At 49.1% G+C, this 18,907-nt stretch overlaps 1 protein-coding gene across 5 annotated transcripts in view; it reads right to left on the bottom strand.

Moving 5' to 3' along the window:
• Positions 1–18,907, bottom strand: part of ccdc9 (coiled-coil domain containing 9) — a 50,615-nt gene that overhangs the window by 22,452 nt on the left and 9,256 nt on the right. For all 5 annotated transcript variants that reach the window (XM_078533456.1, XM_078533453.1, XM_078533454.1 and 2 more), the window contains one exon: positions 3,771–3,854. In XM_078533456.1, the coding sequence (XP_078389582.1) occupies positions 3,771–3,854 (84 nt within the window). The remainder of the gene's footprint in view (positions 1–3,770; positions 3,855–18,907) is intronic.

Below are 18,907 nucleotides of genomic sequence, written 5' to 3' on the forward strand. Positions count from 1 at the left end.
GCACTGGAACACCACCGCCTGCAAGTTCCCCGTCAAGTTATACTCCAACCCGGCTTGGAACAATACCGCCGTTCCTTCGCTGTCTCTGGTTAAAAATTGCCCATTCTCGTTGCCTTGAGGACACCCAAGGTCAGCCACATGGTGTGGGTGTAGTCACCTGTAGCCCAGAGTAGTTAGAGGGAGACACTACCCTATTCCTGAAGGGATATAATGAACCAGTTGGTTTGAAATGACAATCTGATGACCTCCGTACTCCAGTTTCCTTGCTGTCAGCCTAAAAAACCATCAGATTTATTCAGTTCAAAAACAAAGCTGTGGTACTGAGGGAGTACTTCGCTGCCTTTTGGGTAAGATGTTAAACTGAGGCCCCTGTCTGCTATCTTAAGGCTTACATAAAAGATCCCATAGTCGAAGGGCAAGAGAGTTATACCCAGTGCTCGGCCCAATATTTATCCTTCGAACATAACAACAAACAGGTTACCTGGTCATTATCACATTGATGTTTGTGGGAGCTTACTGTGCACAAGTTAGCTGTCGTGTTTCCTACAACTGTGACTACACTTGAAAAGTACTTCAGTGTCTGTAGAGAGCTTTGAATGGTCATGAAAGGTGCACAGGATCCTGGGTATGAAGTGCTGTATCAGATCACTTGCCCTAGATGTAAAACCTTATTGAAACTGAAATGTGTCTCTAACACAAGGTCACAGCAACTTAGGTGGTGCTAATTCAGAGGCTGGTGTGCAGAATGGAAAGATAGACTCTAATGCCTTGTACTTATCAACTAGAGTTTTAAGCAGCCAGCTCATTTCTTTAACAATCCACACACTGTTTAACAATTATGCCAACCATCAGTCCTTCTGATCATACGATACCTACAGTCATGGTTTAGACTAGTTTACAATAAAAGGGCTTGTGGACAAATCGCATGTATAAGAATGAATCCTTAAGATCCATCATGGAGAACACACGTTTAGAGTCAAAATATACTGGGAGCTAAATCTGGGCATCACTTAAAGAAGGGGCGACAGAAACATTAAGCAGTCTCAGATACAAAAACAGAAAATGCTGGAAAAACTCAGCAGGTCTAACAGCATCTGTGGAGAGAAAAAGAGTAGAGTTAACATTTCGAGTCCTTATGACTTCTTCAGAGCAGTCTCAGATGCTGCTCTGAACTTACTTTGCCTTCAGAACAAAAAAAATATAGGAAGTAATCAAATCTAAATGGCACATTCACTCAGGAATATCATACACACACACGCAGTCCCAACCCTGCCATTCAACTGGGACTATTAGCCAAAAAGCTCATCCATATGGAATAGGGCTCATTAAACACAGCTGTGTGTTTGTTAATAAAGAGACAAGATCTTCCCCCAGGAGATATTTCACAGATATACAGGAAGCAAAAGGCAGTAATTTAGGACAACAGGTGTATTAACAAGTCAGGAGGCCTGCAAATGTGCACCAAGTCAATTAATCAATAAAGGGAAAGATAAACTATTGCTTCGAGTTCTACTGGATTACAGTATGCCACAGAAACAGGCCATTTGGTGTTTATGCTCCACTCGAGCCTCCTCCCATCTAAATCTGCCATCGTAACCCTTTATTCCCTTCTCCCTCATATGCTTGTCTAGTTTCCCCTTAAATGTATCAATACTATTTGCTTCAGCCACTCCCTGTGGGAGCGAGTTCCACATTCTCACCACTCTTTGGGTAAAGAAGTTTCTTCTGAATTCCCCACTGGATTTCTTGGGGGCTATTTTGTCTTGACGGCCTCTAGTTCTGCTCTTCCCCACAAGAGGAAACATTCTCTCTGCATCCACTCGAGCAAAACCTTCATAATTCTAAAGGCCTCTATTTGGTCACCTCTCACTTTCCAGTTGCCTGACACCCCCACCACCAAGAGGACAGACCCAGTTTGTCAATCATTTCCTGATATGTATAGGTTGAGGCATCGTTGAGTTCACATGAAAGGTCCCCCCCCTTGACTGCACCTCCCAAACCTGCAGCTCCACCACTCAAAAGGTATAGAGCAGCAGATGGATGGGACGCCAACACTTTGTGCGTTCCCCTCCAAATTACACCCCATCTTGACTTGGAGATATATCATCCATTTCTTCATCACCGGGTCAAAATTCCGAAACTGTCTCCCCAACAGTGCCGTAGGAAAAGCATCACCGCAATTCAAGAGGGCAGCTCACCACCACCTTCCCAAGGGCAACTAGGGATGGGCAATAAATGCAGCCCTTGCCAACATTGCCCACATCCCTAGGATTAACTTCCAGCATTTGTTGCTCCCAGTTTAATTTCCTTCTCCCTCAGCATTGGCCTTCAGTCTGAAGACGTTCGGTGTCCATGGAGTTAATGGAAGTTACAACCCTTGCAAGTCACTGCATGAATAGTACAAGTAAATCGTTAATTGCTGCTGCCTTATATGCCAAGAGTCATCTCTAAAGGGCAGAGATGCTCCATTAATCTAATCAGTCGATGTTTTCTGTAGAGAAGTTCCAATGCCCTCTCACTCAGCAACGCTAAGGGATCCACAGCATTTTTGCTTCCTTCAGCAATGTCAAACTGCGACAGAAACCATACCATCACTCAGTCACCAGGATTTCTTTAGCATGTATCTTTCCTAATACACTTTACACAATCTGATTAAACCACCTTTTCTACCATAGGGAGAAAAGGAGATCGCTGCTACTGATGTGCGTCTTTCCTACAGCAGTAATTGCATAAAAATTCCTCCCCAAACCCCCACAACTGATTTTCTCTCTTCTCAATGCTCAGCTCTTGATGGGTTCCTGTCCTTAGGCACCGAGAAACCCCCTCGCATCCTGCGCACGTGACTCGTACCGATATCCGAGTCTTAACGGTGAATATCAGCAGCCACTCCGAAGGCACCACAGGCCAACCCAATCCTTCCCGCATCCATATCTTATCAAATATCTTGCAGTGAGTAAGCATGTCCTGTCCACAATTTTCAGTCACGTTATTCTGTCCATGTTTCTCATCCATTTTTGCTATGTCAACTGTCACAGTGCAGTTGCAGGCTTGAACCACTAAGTGGTTCTGTGGAGTGAGTTTCTGACATCTATGTATGAGGTGATGAAGGAGTTACAAAAGACTTGTATCCAACAAATTATGGACAACAGCCATCTATAATATTATAAAATTGTGTTAATAGTGTGCTCAGGTTACATTGACATCTATGGGAAAACGGCGAAGGTAATGCCTGTCATGTGTATTTACACCAGAGATAGAATAACATCTTTATGCCACTTACAACAGACAGCTAATCAGCAGCAGGAAACTTGGCTGATTTTTCACCCATCCAACACCCCCGGGACCATTACAGGCTGCCCTGGTTTCAACGAATCACAAACCCAGGCCCTCTTTGGTTTATGTGGCCTCAGTACATTTAACCAGAGCCCGAGCAGCTAATTAAAATGCGCTTGGACTGTGAATGACAGACATAAAAGGAAGGACCAAATGGCCTCCTTCTGTATCTCTCTAATGGATCCCAGCTAATTCTTTTGGACTCTCCTTCATTCTCTATGAAAATTTGACTTCGCTCCAATGATGTAATCTGGCCTGTCCTGGTCGCTCCACTTCCTGAAAAAGTTGAGCATTTTAAAAAAGTTAGTTGCTGAAAACCAGTTTTAAAAAGGCTGAACAAGCTCCTCAAGTTCACCCAGAATTCTGACCCATGGACAAGACCAAAATGGGAGCTCTAGGGTTAAACGGTGAAACTTGCTCTGGTTAACTAGCCTCACCATCTGGCTCCTTTCATATTCCGCAATCTTCTCCATTTCTTCGTTCATTTTCTCAATGTTCTGTCTTCGCTTTTCTTCCCATTCCTGTAAAAGTAAAGAAATTACCCAAGCTGAAATTTTTGCACAATTTCCCCATGCACAGCCTCGCGAAACTAAACTACATCCTGAAGGCCGCAGACCCCCCCTTACTCTCGGGCCGGGATTTTCCACTCCGGGCCCAAGTCCCGCGGTGGGGACGGGAAGTCAGAGGGACTCCTGCCTCAGAGCCCAGTAGGAAAACCCACCGAATCGCCTGATGTCGGGCCCATTCATTATGCAGCCGGGGTTTTCCCGGTGAATCACGTGGTGAGGCGGGCAGGAAGTCACATGCCCCGCTGTCATATCCGGGTGCCATATTTAAAAAGGTGCCAGGACAGCTACTCTTTCATCACGCCAGGAATTTGGACCTAGACATGGCTGCCAGGAAACAGCAAGTACTGGCCCCAAGGTTCAGTGATGTCTCACTGGGCACGCTAATGAAAGTCGTGGCGGACTGTGGGGGGAAGGGGACATCCCTTTCCTAAGGGATGGGAGGAAGGGGCCCGCTTATCTCACCACACCTGCATGGGAGGTGATCACCAGGGTGGTCAATGCCAATTGCATTCAGGAGGAGGACCGCCCTGCAGTGCAGGAAAGAAATGAATGACCTAATCTGCGCCGCCAGGGTAAGCAAACCCTCTAGCCCCCATACCCCCGTCACTGAATGGGAACTGGGACATGGGCCTCAATGGCAAAGCCACCCTCTGTGCCGCCCACGCATAAAAGCCCTTCACAAGGTGCTGCCTCATAGCCCCATTGCAGTTCATGTGGTCTGCTGGTAGATGGGCAACTGTGGGCTGTTGACCTAGGCACAAATTTTGGAGGGTGAGTGGTTGGCACAGAGGTGTAGCCAAATGCTGCCATGTAACCAGATGCTGCTGCCATGCCTCTGTTGTCCTTGTCCTTCCATCAGCTCTGGAGGGTGCTGCCAAAGTACCCCTGGGGACCAGCAGCAGTGCGAGTTTCATTCGGCATGTACAGCTGCCAATTGGTCGGTGGCGGAGGTTGGCAGCATGTGAGTGGTACCTGCGTCAGAAGGTGCTCAACAAACCATCTTCTGTCTTCTCACAGGAGACGACAGCGCACAGCAGGTGCGAGAGGGAGAAGGCAAGGTTCAGGCAAGGTCCCTGGCACTTGGAGGACTGCTGGAGAAAGGGGCCTCTGCTAAGTCCGAGTCTGATGACGAGTCTGGGAGCGGTTGTGGGCAAGGCGCTGGAGATGCAGCAAGAGGCAGAGGAACATCAGGCAGAGGTGTCAAGAGACCCTCAGCAGAATGGCATGTGAGGTGAAGGAGCCCATCCGCCTGCTCTCTCATGTAGTGGCATTGACATTTGTGTACATCGAGGCCTCCATGGGAGGGATGGCAGACACCATGGAGAACCTGGTCCAGCAGACTGCCTAGTTTCTGCTGGAGATGCGCTCAGACCTGTAACCATGGGCGAGCTTTTCCTACAGGAGGGGGACAGGCACCTCAATCTCCCTCCAGGTGCCCCTTTCCCTCAAGGAGACAGGGATGGGCCCCTCGGACACCCTAGCGGAGGAAGAGTGCGAGGCGGACACCCCAGGGGCCTCCACTCAGGACTCTCCAGGGGTGTCCATGCGTTCCAAGTCCCCTCTGTCTCTGAGCCGATCCGCTCCAGCCTCTGGGACCTTTGAGGGTGCATCTGCCCCACAGAAGGAGACCCAAAGAAGGCTGGGACCCTCTAGGCCTCAGGCCTCCAGAGGATGACTGCCAAGGTCATTGGAGATGAGATGCAGGGTGCTTACACCACTGGATGTCAGGAAAGCACCTAGATGCACTGGTAGGGTAAGGAAAATTAAGAAGTTCTAAGTTCACTCTGGTAGTATGGGTGTACAAGCATTGTAAATAGTTGTTGCACAGTTGTAAATATATGTTTAATTGTGCCTTATGGAGGTCTGCTGGGTTTTAATTGCTTCTGTTCGTGTTGATGCCTGTGCACTTCCCCCTCACCCCTTTCAAGGGGCTGGACCAGGCTGGTTGTGTACCCCCCAAATCATGCCTGTGCTTGGGGGCATCAATCTTTGCAAGGCCCTTGCGAGCCATGTGTGAAAGGCCTCTCATGCAGGCTGTCCCCTTTCCCTCCTATGTCTAGTCTATAGAAACACCTCCCCCTCCTCAGGGCAGCATATTAGGGTTCCCCTTCGCTTGGCCAGTTGAGCTGACCGTCAGCTCCGCCCACTTGATGACTCTCTTTCCAACCTGCATTTCTGGAGGTAGACACCGAGGGAGTGGACAATGCCTCAACATCCGCATGGCGCACTTTGGTTTTGAGACAGTTTCAGATACATTCCACCCTCCACCTGTAACCCACATCCACCTCACCACCCCCCCATCGTCATTGACCCCGACCCCAGAGTTACTTTTCATCCCCCCCTCCACCCAATCACCTCCACAGTCCTGTAGCCCATCACCGTCACCATTCACATGCCTTCACTCCCCAACAAGCCCACCCCAGTCATAGTATCCATGCCCACCCTTATCCCGTCGACCCCTAGGATCTGCGTTCACCTGTGTCCCCTCCAACAAACCAAACCGCCCTTCACCCACTGGACCCTCACCCTCCCACATCCCACTGCCCCCTTTAACTGTTATGGTTCCCTCTTACCACCAGTACCCTCTGTTTGCCCCCCAGATTCCTCCACTGACCCGTCCCTCTGGACCCGCCCCTTACTGACCCCACTTTCACAGCCCCTTCCTCACCCCCTCAACCCAACCCCTGCATGCTTACTTCCACCCCCGCCCCCCCCAATCCACAATCCCCCAACTCTGGCATCCCCACCCCCTCTCTGCCCTCTTCTCCCTTCCCCATGCTCTACCCCTGCGCTGCCTCCCCCCCCACCCCACACCTTCCACCGAGTGGTACAACCAGCTATTCCGGCGAGTCCTCCACATGCGCATACCACGTTGGTTTGGTCGTGTTTCGGACGGGTGTGAACTCCCACTGGCGTGAGTCAATATGATAGACCTGGGGGTAGGGGATCGTGGGTGCTCATTTCAATCTCCTTAATAATAAGAAGCTAAACGCCTTCCTGGGGGCCTTTGGCAGGAATGTCGATCCACCATGATGTTTGGGAGCGCAAGTTCCTGCTGTCAGGAAACCGATTTTTTTCCACGTATTCTCTGCCCCCACCTGCCAGAAACTGCGCCCCTGATGGGGGGTGGAAAATTCCAGCCTCGGCCTCTGCCAAATTCTGTTGTGGGGGGCTACAATTGACCTCACTGTCCCTATTCAGGCAAACAGCCATCAGGAGCTGGAACCCGGGCTGATTTGCCACCCACCCAATACCAGAGACCACCGTAGAGGTCCCCGAGAGTCAGAAATATCAAACACAGGTCCCATCTAGTGTCACTGTGCAATGACTGTGTTAGCGTTGGGTAAAGGTAGGACTGGAATTGGTTCTGGATCCCCAACACACCAGGGCAAGCTGCCAAAACCCAGAGTGCTGATTGGTCATTTGGCCTAGGGAGGCCCATTGACTGGTTAGCACCTGATGTGCCAGCTGGGCTCAGTTGGTAGCATTCTGACTGGAATCAGGATCCAATGGTTATGTCACTGAGCTCTCCCCATGGTCCAATCAATAAAGTCACATATTCACTCCATTAGCTGGAAGCTGCTTTCAGCCCAGTGCCCCAAGCCTTTGGGAACTCCCAGTTCACTGCAAAAAGCAGCAAATTAATCACCAGTGAATTCTTAGCTTTCTTTTCAACCGGTGATGTTTAGACAGGTCTGGTGCCAGTTTTGGTCAAATTTCCGCAACAAATTCCAAAGCAGAAACTGGGAAGATCTACTACTACACAAGGGAACATCTAGAGCGCAGCAGGCACATGGCAGAACCCAGAACCTTTTTCCTGGAACTTGCCCAATCGGTGATGGATGTCGTTAAGGTGGCAGAGGGAGTGATTAAGCACAATCGGACGCCTGTGCCCTCAGTAACCAGGGCACATATTTAAAAGGTAAGTGGCAAAAGAAACCAGTGAGTTATAATGATGTGGAACGCACAGCCTGAAAGGGTGGTGGTTGCAGATCCTGTAATAACTTTCAAAAGGGAACTGTTAGAAATACCGAAAAGAAAACCATTTGCCAGGCTACAGGGAAAAGAGCAGAGGGAGTGGGACTAATTGGATAGCTCTTTCAAAGGCACAGCATGGGCACAATGGGCCGAATGGCCTCATTCTGTGCTGCAGGATGCTTTGATTCACAAGATATTTATGAGAAGTGGAAAGAAATTATTTTGTGTGGCAAGGGGTGTTTGCAAATTTAACTGGATTAGTTTTAGGGGTCAGTGTAACCCATAACTGAAGAAAATAACTTTAAGGGCAGGGTTTTGAGATCGTTGGGCGGGCGTGGGAGTGGCCAGGAAACAGTCCACCGCCCGCGATTGGGCCCCGACTGCGATTTCACGCTGGGTGGGCCAATGGAGACCCGCCCAGCGTGAAACGCGGCTCCGCACTGGCTGGGAAGGGCCGGGAGGGTCCAACGGTGACCCAGATGCTGGTTTAAAAGTGCCCCAGGCAGCCCCTGGAGGGCAGCTCTGGTATGTTTGTAAAGGAATCGAGTGCGGCTGCACACGGCAGGCGGGAGGGCAGGTCCAGTGGGCACTGGCCCCCCCCCCTCCGGATTTTCCGATGAGTGCCTCACCGTCCTCCTGGAGGAGGCGGCTGCCAGCACGGGCACCCTTGTCTTCAGGGATGGAAGGAGGAGGCCACCGCACCTCACCCAGAGGGCATGGGAGGAGGTGACAGCAATGGTCAGCAGCCATGATGTGGTGCGGCTGGGTCCAGTGTCAGAAGCGCTTCAATGACCTGCTGCGCTCAGGAAGGGTGAGCCATGTTAGAACCATAGAACACTATAGCACAGAAAACAGGCCATTCGGCCCTTCTAGTCTGTGCCGAAATATTATTCCGCTAGTCCCATTGACCTGCACCTAGTCCATAACCCTCCAGACCTCTCCCATCCATGTATCTAATTTATTCTTAAAACCTAAGAGTGAGCCCGCATTTACCACGTCAGATGGTAGCTCGTTCCACACTCTCACCACTCTCTGAGTGAAGAAGTTCCCCCTAATATTCCCCTTAAACCTTTCCCCTTTCACCCTAAAGCCATGTCCTCTCGTGTTTATTTCTCCTAATCTAAGTGGAAAGAGCCTACTCGCATTTACTCTGTCTATACCCCTCATAATTTTGTAAACTTCTATCATATCTCCCCTCATTCTTCTACGCTCCAAGGAATAAAGTCCTAACCTGTTTAATCTTTCCCAGTAACTCAACTCCTTAAGAGCCGGCAACATCCTAGTAAATCTTCTTTGCACTCTCTCAATCTTACTGATATCCTTCCTGTAGTTAGGCGACCAGAACTGCACACAATACTCCAAAGTTGGCCTCACCAATGTCTTATACAACCTCACCATAACATCCCAACTCCTATACTCAATACTTTGATTTATGAAGGCCAGTATGCCAAAAGCTTTCTTTACAACCTTGTCTACCTGTGATGCCACTTTCAGGGAATTATGTATCTGAACTCCCAGATCCCTTTGTTCCTCAGCACTCCTCAGTGCCCTACCATTTACTGTGTATGTCCTACCTTGGTGTGACCTTCCAAAATGTAACACCTCACACTTTTCCGCATTAAATTCCATCTGCCATTTTCTGGCCCATTTTTCCAGTTGGTCCAGATCTCTCTGCAAGCTTTGAAAGCCTTCCTCGCTGTCCACAACGCCTCCAATCTTAGTGTCATTAGCAAACTTGCTGATCCAATTCACCACATTATCATCCAAATCATTGATTATAGACAACAAACAACAATGGTCCCAGCACAGATCCCTGAGGCACACCACTAGTCACAGACCTCCAGTCTGAGAAGCAATCATCCACTACCACTCTCTGTCTTCTCCCACATAGCCAATTTCAAATCCAGTTTACAACTTCTCCATGGATACCAAGTGTCTGAACCTTCTGAACTAACCTCCCATGTGGGAACTTGTCAAAGGCCTTACTAAAGTCCATGTAGACAACATCCACAGCCTTTCCTTCATCTACTTTCTTGGTAACCTCCTCAAAATACTCTACAAGGTTCGTTAAACACGACCTACCACACACAAAGCCATGCTGACTATCCTTAATCAGCCCTTGGCTGTCCAAATAATTATATATCCGATCTCTCAGAATGTTGACGTGGGTCAGTGTGCAGAAGTGTTAAGGTGTGCCCAAGCACCGTGGACTTGAAAAACAGCGAGGCTTTGGGAGAGAGGGGTTAATTAAGACATCGACACTCAAGTAGGAGTAAGGGTAAAATAAAAGCAAGGGTCCATATTCTGACTGGTTAAGATTTTCTGGGGAGCTCAGTCCTGTGATTTGCACATCCTGCGCTATGTGGTAAATCCTAGACGCTCCTGGTGGTCCGGATGACCATGTGTGCAGGAGGTGCTTCCGACTGGAGAAACTCGAGCTCCGGGCTTTGGAGCTTGAGCAGCAGCTGGGTGCACAATGGTGCATTCACGAGGCTGAGGGGTTCGTGGATAGAACATTTCAGGACATGGTCACCCTGCAGCTGAAGGAGGTGCAAGCAGAGAGGGGATGGGTGACCACCAGACAGAAGAAGGGGACCAGGCAGGTAGCGAGGGAATCCCCTGACTGCATCTCGCTCGCAAACCGTTTTTCAGCCTTGGAAAACGGTGAGAGTGATGGTTCCTCTGTGGAGGCCAACCAGAGCCCAGGCCATGGCATTGTGGGTGGTCTAGCTGCTCAGGGGGAGAGGAAGAAGTGTGGAAGGGCTATAGTGGTTGGGGATTCATTAGTGAGGGGAGTAAACAAGCGTTTCTGCGGCCGTAGATGTGACTCCAGGATGGTATGTTGCTCCCAGGTGCCAGGGTCAAGGATGTTACAGAACGGCTGCAGGGCATTCTGAGGATGGAGTGTGAACAGCCAGAGGTCATGGTCCATGTTGGAAGAAAGAGAAATGAGGTCCTGCAAGCAGACTTCAGGGAGTTAGGTCGGAAATTGAAAAGCAGGACTTCAAAAGGTAGTGATCTCCGGATTACTCCCAGTGCCACACAGCAATGAGTATAGGAACAGAAGGATAGAGCAGATGAATGCGTGGCTGGAGAGATGGTGCAGGAGGGAGGGCTTTAGATTCCTGGGGCATTGGGGCTGTTTCTGGAGCAGGTGGGACCTGTAAAAGTTGGACAGGTTACATGTGAACAGGAACGGGACCAACATCCTCGCGGGGAGGTTTGCCAATGCAGTTGGGGCAGATTTAAACTAAATTGGCAGGGGGATGGGAACCTGAAAAGTAGTTCAGAGGGGGGAGAAGCTGAGATGGAATTAGAAGTTAAAACACTGATCTTTGGCAGCCTGGCTGAAGGAGCGTTGGATCAAGGCGTCCCTGGTGTCCCTGCCTCCCTGCAGGTTAACGAAGTCTGCCTCCATCCCCTTAGCATTCTCACCGTGCTCATCTTCGGACCCATCATCTGTGGCCTGTGCAGCTGTGTCAAGATCCCCTTCCTCCAATGGGTCCCCCCTTGCCAGTGCCAGATTGTGGAGAGTGCAGCATGCAACCACTATCAGTAACACCCGCTCTGCGGGCATTGTAATGCTCCCCTTGAATAGTCCAGGCATTGGAAGTGCATCTTGAGAAGACTTATGGTCCTCTCTACCACCGCCTTTGTGGAGGCAAGACTTGTATTATAACGCTTCTCTGCATCTGTTCCTGGGTAGTGGAGAGGCATCATGAGCCACCTCTTCAACAGATAGCCCTCGTCACCCAGCAGCCATCCATCCAGTTGGGCTGGATCACTGAAGAGCCTCGGCACCTGTCTCAGGATATAAGCATCATGGGAGCGGCCTGGGTACCTTGCACAGACTTGCAGAATCAGCATCCTGTGATCACACACTATCTGCACGTTCATGGAGTGGAAGCCCTTCCTGTTGACGAAGGCACCCGGCTGACCCGCTGGCGCCTTGATGGCCACATGTGTACAGTCTATTGCACCCGGGACTCGGGGGATCCCAGCAATTGCTGCGAAGCCTCTGGCTCGCTCAGCCTGGCTGGCCTCATCCGTACGGTAAAGAATAAAGGTCAGTATCCGCCTGAACAGAGCTTCTGTCACCAGTTTGACGCAACTGTGGACAGCTGATTGGGAGGCTCCACACAGATCCCCCTCTGACCCCTGGAAAGAGCCGATGGCATACAAATTGAGGGTCACTGTGACCTTCAGAGCCACTGGTATGGGGTGTCCACCCACACAGTCAGAGCTGATCTCAGGCCCAATCATCTGGCAAATGGAGGTCATGGTCTCCCTTGAGAGGCGGAGCCTCCTTCAGAGGCGATGGTATAGTGGTGTCGTAACTGGACTAGTAATCCAGAGACCCAGGGTAATGCTCTGGGGACCTGGGTTCGAATCCCACCATGGCAGATGGTGGAATTTGAATTTGATAAAAATCTGGAATTAAAAGCCTAATGATGACCATACAGATTGTTGTAAAAACCCATCTGGTTCGCTAACGTTCTTTAGCAATGTGGTTGACTCTTAAATACCCTCTGACATGGTCTAGCAAGGCCACTCAGTTGTATCAAACTGCTACAAAGTCACAAAAAAAGGAATGAAACTGGACAGACCACCCAGCATTGACCCAGGCACCGGAAAAGACAATGGCAAACAGCCCTCCTTAATAACATCTGGGGGCTAGTGCAGAAATTGGGAAGCTGTCTCACAGACTAGTCAAGCAACAGACTGACATAGTCATCCTCATGGAATCATACCTTACAGATAATGTCCCAGACACCACCATCACCATCCCTGGATATGTCCTGTCCCACCGGCAGGACAGACCCAGCAGAGCGGCAGCAGAGTGATGTACAGTTGGGAGGGAGTTCCCCTGGGAGTCCTCAACATTGACTCCGGACCCCATGAAATCTCATGGCGTCAGGCCAAATGTGGGGAAGGAAACCTCCTGCTGATTACCACATACTGCCCCCCACCTCAGCTATACTACTTGGAGGGAGCACTGAGGATGGCAAGGGCACAGAATGTACTCTTGGTGATGGACACTGAAGTCCTCAACCCAGAGTGGCTCGGTAGCACCACTACTGACTGAGCTAGCCCGAGTCCTAGAGGACATAGCTGCTAGACTGGGTCTGCAGCAGGTGGTGAGGGAACCAACAAGAGGGGAAAAACATACTTGACTTCATCCTCACCAACCCGCCTGCCACAGATGCATCTGTCCATGACTGTGCAGTGGTCACTCCTACCGATACTGTCAGTGTGGAGACGAAGTCCCGCCTTCACATTGAGGACACCCTCCATCGTGCTGTGTGGCACTATCACTGTGCTAGATTTTGAACAGATCTAGCAACTCAAGACTGGGCATCTACACGGCCCTGTGGGCCATCAGCAGCAGCAGAATTTTACTTGAACACAATCTGTAACCTCATGGCCTGGCATATCCCCCACTCTACCATTACCATCAAGCCAGGGGATCATCCCTGGTTCAATGAAGAGTGCAGGAGGGCATGCCAGGAGCAGCACCAGGCATACCGAAAAATGAGGTGCAAACGTGGTGAAGCTATAACGCAGGACTACTTGCGTGTCAAACAGCATAAGCAGCGAGTGATAGACAGAGCTAAGCGGTCCCATAACCAACGGATCAGATCTAAGCTCTGCATTCCTGCCACATCCAGTCATCAATGGTGGTGGACAATAAACAACTCGCTGGAGGAGGAGGCTCCACAAATATCCCCATCCTCAATGATGGGGGAGCCCAGTGCTTTGGTGCAAAAGCTAAGGTTGAAGCATTTGCTACAATCTTCAGCCAGAAGTGCCGAGTGGATGGTCCATCTCGGCCTCCTTCGGAGGTCCCCAGCATCACAGATGCCAGTCTTCAGCCCATTTGATTCACTCCACATGATATCAAGAAACGGCTGAAGATACTGAATACTGCAAAGACTATGGGCCCTGGCAATATTCCTGGCAATAGTACTGAAGACTTGTGCTCCAGAACTTGCCGGGTCCCTAGCCAAGCTGTTCCATTACAGCTACAAAACTGGCATCTACCCGGCTATATGGAAAATTGCCCAGTTATGTCCTGTACACAAAATGCAGGACAAATCCAACCCAGACAATTACCGCCCCATCAGTCCACTCTCAATCATCAGTAAAGTAATCAACAGTTATATCAAGTGGCACTTGCTTAGCAACAATTTGCTCACCGATGCCCAGTTTGGGTTCCGCCAGGGCCACTCAGCTCCTGACCTCATTATAGCCTTGGTTCAAACATGGACAAAAGAGCTGAACTCCTGTGGTGAGGCGAGAGTGACTGCCCTTGACATCAAGACAGCTTTTGGCAGAGTGTGGCATCAAGGAGCCCTAGCAAAACTGGAGTCAATGGGAATCAGGGGGAAAACTCTCTGCTGGTTGGAGTCATACCTAACACAAAGGAAGATGGTTCTGGTTGTTGGAGGTCAGTCATCTCAGTTCCAGGACATCACTGCAGGAGTTCCTCAGGGTAGTGTCCTCGGCCCAACCATCTTCAGTTGCTTCATCAATGACCTTCCTTGCATCATAAGGTCAGAAGTGGGGATATTCATTGATGATTGCACAATGTTCAGCACCATTCACGACTCCTCAGATACTGAAGCAGTCCATGTCCAAATGCAGCAAGACCCTGGGCAATATCCAGGCTTGGGCTGACATGTGGCAAGTAACATTCATGCCACACAAGTGCCAGGCAATGACCATCTCCAACAAGAGAGAATCTAACCGTTGCCCCTTGATGTTCAGTGACAATACCATCACTGAATCCCCACTCAACATTCTGGGGGTCACCATTAACCAGAAACTGAACTGGACTAGCTATATAAATACTGTGGCTACAAGACCAGGTCAGAGGCTGGGAATCCTGCGATGAGTAATTCACCTCCTGACTCTCCAAAACCTGTCCACCATCTACAAGGCACAAGTCAGGAGTGTGATGGAATACTCCCCACTTGCCTGGATAAATGCAGCTCCCACAACACTCAAGAAGCTTGCCACTTTCCAGGACAAAGCAGCCCGCTTGATTGGCACCCCATCCACAAACATTCACTCCCTCCACCACCGACGCACAGTAGCAGCAGTGCGTACCATCAACAAGTTGCACTGCAGCAACTCACCAAGGCTCCTTAGACAGCACCTTCCAAACCCATGACCACTACCATCTAGAAGGACAAGGGCAGCAGATACATGGGAGCACACCACCTGGAAGTTCATCTCCAAGTCACTCACCATCCTGACTTGGAAATATATCGCCGTACCTTCTCTGTTGCTGGGTCAAAATCCTGAAACTCCCTTCCTAACAACACTGTGGGTGTACCTACACCACGTGGACTGCAGCGGCTCAAGAAGGCAGCTCACCACCACCTTCTCAAGGACAACTAGGGATGGGCAATGAATGCTGGCCCAGCCAGCGAAGCCCACATCCCGTGAATGAATTAAAAAAAAACCAGGTAGCTGCTTTGTCACCTGTAAACCCTGGCAGCAGGATACTGGCGTCTTCTGTGGTCCCTTCTGCCTTGGACTACCTGCTAGCCCTGCACCCCTTGTGCCTGCGCCTCTCCTCCCACAGGTCCCTCCCCTGGAAGCTGCATTGGGACACCTGACCTCCTCTCCCTTCTGCCCCTCTCTCCCTCCTCAGAGGAGGTGCCTCCAGCAGAGACCACAATCCCCATTCCCAGGGTAACGAAAGGCTGTCTGTTACCTGGGAGGATCCACATGGTCTGAATCCTCCAAGGGCCTGGCAGACAGCAATGAGTCCTGAAGTGAAGCCTGGAAATGCTAAGAATGAAGCTCAGGACAGGGTTGAGACTACCAAGTACCAATAAGCAACCAATCTCCAAAACTCCTCACTACTCATACTGGCAATGCTGCTGCTGACCCCTCTAATCCCACCCGTGGATGAGGTTTTTGAAAATGTCAGCTGGCTGCCTGCCCATTTCGCCCGTGTGACGAGCACGAAATCGCACAGGCAAGGGGGGGAAAAAAAATCGCCATCAGTTGGACTGTTAAGGGCCTTAAGTGGCCTCTTAATTAATGGTAGGTGCAGCTCCGGCACATGCGCGATATTTCGATCGGCGGCACGCACAAGTGTGTCAGGACGCTCACCTGACATCATCGCGTGCAATTTTACACCTGATTGGGTGGGGCACGCGCCCGCCCACGAGACATAAAATTCTGCCCCAAGGGTTTAAATATATTTACATACAGCAGCTGAGCCGACAAACTGCACCTTGCAGCCTTCTGGTTGTGGAACTGTGCTTCAAGCAAATGACTAAATTGATAAGGTCAAGACACAGGTCGATGAGGGATTTTCCTACATTAGAGACCTCAAATTGCTATTGTTCCTTACTCATGATTAAGGAAGTTGGGAGATTGGGTGTGTTCAGAACCTCAGTGATCTCAGTTTTACTTCAACAAAGCAGCATTGGATCTAATACGATGCTTCATGAAAACAAAGAGGAGTCATATAAAGTTGCTCGAAAAAGTAGCAAGTCTGAGGATTGGGAGCAGTTTAGAATTCAGGACCAAGAGGGGAGTACAAGAGTAAACTTGCAAAGAACTTGAGAGGACTGTAAAAGCTTCTCTAAGTATGTAAGAAGAAAAAGATTAATGAAGACAAATGTAGGTCCCTTACAGTCTGAAACAGGGGAATTTATAATAAAGAACAAGGAAATGGCAGAGCAATTAAACTACTTTAGTTCTGTCTTCAAAAAACTTCCCAGAAATGCTAGGGAACCAAGGGTCTAGTGAGAAGGAGGAATTGAAGGAAATTAGTATTACTAAAAAAAAGAGTGCTGGAGAAATTAATGGGACTGAAACCCAATAATCTACATCCCAGGGTACTAAAGGAGGTGGCCATGGAAATAGTGGATGTGTTGGTTGTCATCTTCCAAAATTCTGTAGATTCTGGAACAGTCCCAGCAGATTGGAGGGTGGCAAATGTAACCCCCTTATTTAAAAAAGGAGTGAAAAAACACCAGGGAATTACAGACCGGTTAACCTAACATCAGTGGTAGAGAAAATGCTAGAGTCTATTATAAAGGATGTGATAACAGGACACTTAGAAAATATCAACGGGATTAGACAAAGTCAACATGGGTTTATGAAAGGGAAATCATGTTTGACAAACCTAATAGAGTTTTTTTTGAGGACTTAACTGCAGAATAGATATGGGAGAACCAGTGGATGTGGTGTATTTGGATTTTCAGAAAGCTTTTGATAAGGTCCCACAAATCATTGATATATACTGTGAATAGCTGGGGCCCAAGCACTGATCCCTGCAGTACCCAACTAGTCACCACTTGCCACTCTGAAAAAGAGCCATTTATTCCTACTCTCTGTTTCCTGTCTGCGAACCAATTCTCAATCCATGCCAATATATTACCCCCAATCCCATGTGCTTTAATTTTTGTAGTAGGAATAAATGGGTCTTTTTCAGAGTGGCAGATGGTGACTGGTTGGGTACTGCAGGGATCAGTGCTTGGGCCCCAGTTATTCACAGTATATATCAATGATTTAGATGAGGGACCCAAATGTAATATTTCCAAGTTTGCTGATGACACAAAGCTAGGTGGGAATGTGAGGATGTAAAGAGGCTTCAAGGCGATTTAGACAAGTTGAGTGAATGGGCAAATACATGGCAGATGCAGTATAATGTGTATAAGTGAGAAGTTATCCACTTTGGTAGGAAAAACAGAATGGCAGAGTATTATTTAAATGGTGATAGATTGGGAAATGTTGATGTACAAAGAGACCTGGGTGTCCTTGTACACCAGTCACTGAAAGCAAGCATTCAAGTGGTAGGGCGGCAAATGGTATGTTGGTCTTCATTGCCGGAGCAAGGATGTCTTACTGCAGCTGTACAGGGCCTTGGTGAGACCACACCCGGAGTAGTGTGTGCAGTTTTGGTCTCCTTACCCAAGAAAGGATATACATGCTATAGAGGAAGTGCAGCAAAGGTTCACCAGACTGATTCCTGGGATGGCTGGATTATTGTATGAAGAGATATTGGGCCAACTAGGTCTGTATTCACTGGAGTTTAGAAGAATGAAAGGGGATCTCATTTAAATGTATAAAATTCTGACAGGGCTGGACAGACTGGATGCAGGGATGATGTTTCCTCTGGCTGGGGCGGGTCTAGAACAAAGGGTCACAATCTCAGGATACAGGGTAGAACATTTAGGACTAAGATGAGGAGAAACTTCTTCATTCAGAGGGTGGTGAACCTGTGGAATTCTCTACCACAAAACGCTGTGGAGACCAAGTCACTGAATATATTTAAGGAGGAAATGGATGGATTTCTAGAGTCTAAAGGCATCAAGGAGTATGGGGAGAGAGTGGGTGTGTGATGTTGAGACAGAGGATCAGCCATGATCATATTGAATGGTGGAGCAGGATCGAAGGGCCGAATGACCGACTCCTGCTTCTATTTTCTATGTTTCTATGAGATGTTTGACCCATTTCATTCCTGCTGTCCCCTCTCATTAATTTTCTCCACTTTTGAAGCTACTCCCACAAACATTAACAGCTTAAGTACACCCCCATATGACCACTCTTAGTGAGAGCGCAGGAAAATAAGCTACGGGAAGCCCATCAGAGGGCATCACATTGCAGCTGGGTCCTGTCCGCCTCCCAGGCCCGCACACTTGTCCACCCGCTTCCCAGCGGCAATCTCTGGGTAACAATTAGACAGCCGGAGAACAAGTTCCTCTCTCTTTTCCAACATCCGGGGGCAGAGAAGGGAATTGTAACACCTCCAAGAGATGGGGGGGGTTTTCTTTTCTATACACTTGTCCCCCCGACACTGGGGATTCATTTACCTACCAAGCCACTTCAACTTAAAACACCCCTTTATAGCATTTACAAAACAGCCACTCACATTAACTCTCCTCGGGTGGCTTCGTGGAGGGAGCCCCAAACTAGGGGGCCATAAATATAAGATAGTGACTAATAAATCCAATAGGGAATTCAGAAGAAGCTTTTTACCCAGAGAGTGGTGAGCATGT

The sequence above is a fragment of the Cetorhinus maximus genome, chromosome 32 (genome assembly GCF_964194155.1).
Source record: "Cetorhinus maximus chromosome 32, sCetMax3.hap1.1, whole genome shotgun sequence".
In the NCBI taxonomy this organism is placed as follows: domain Eukaryota; kingdom Metazoa; phylum Chordata; class Chondrichthyes; order Lamniformes; family Cetorhinidae; genus Cetorhinus; species Cetorhinus maximus.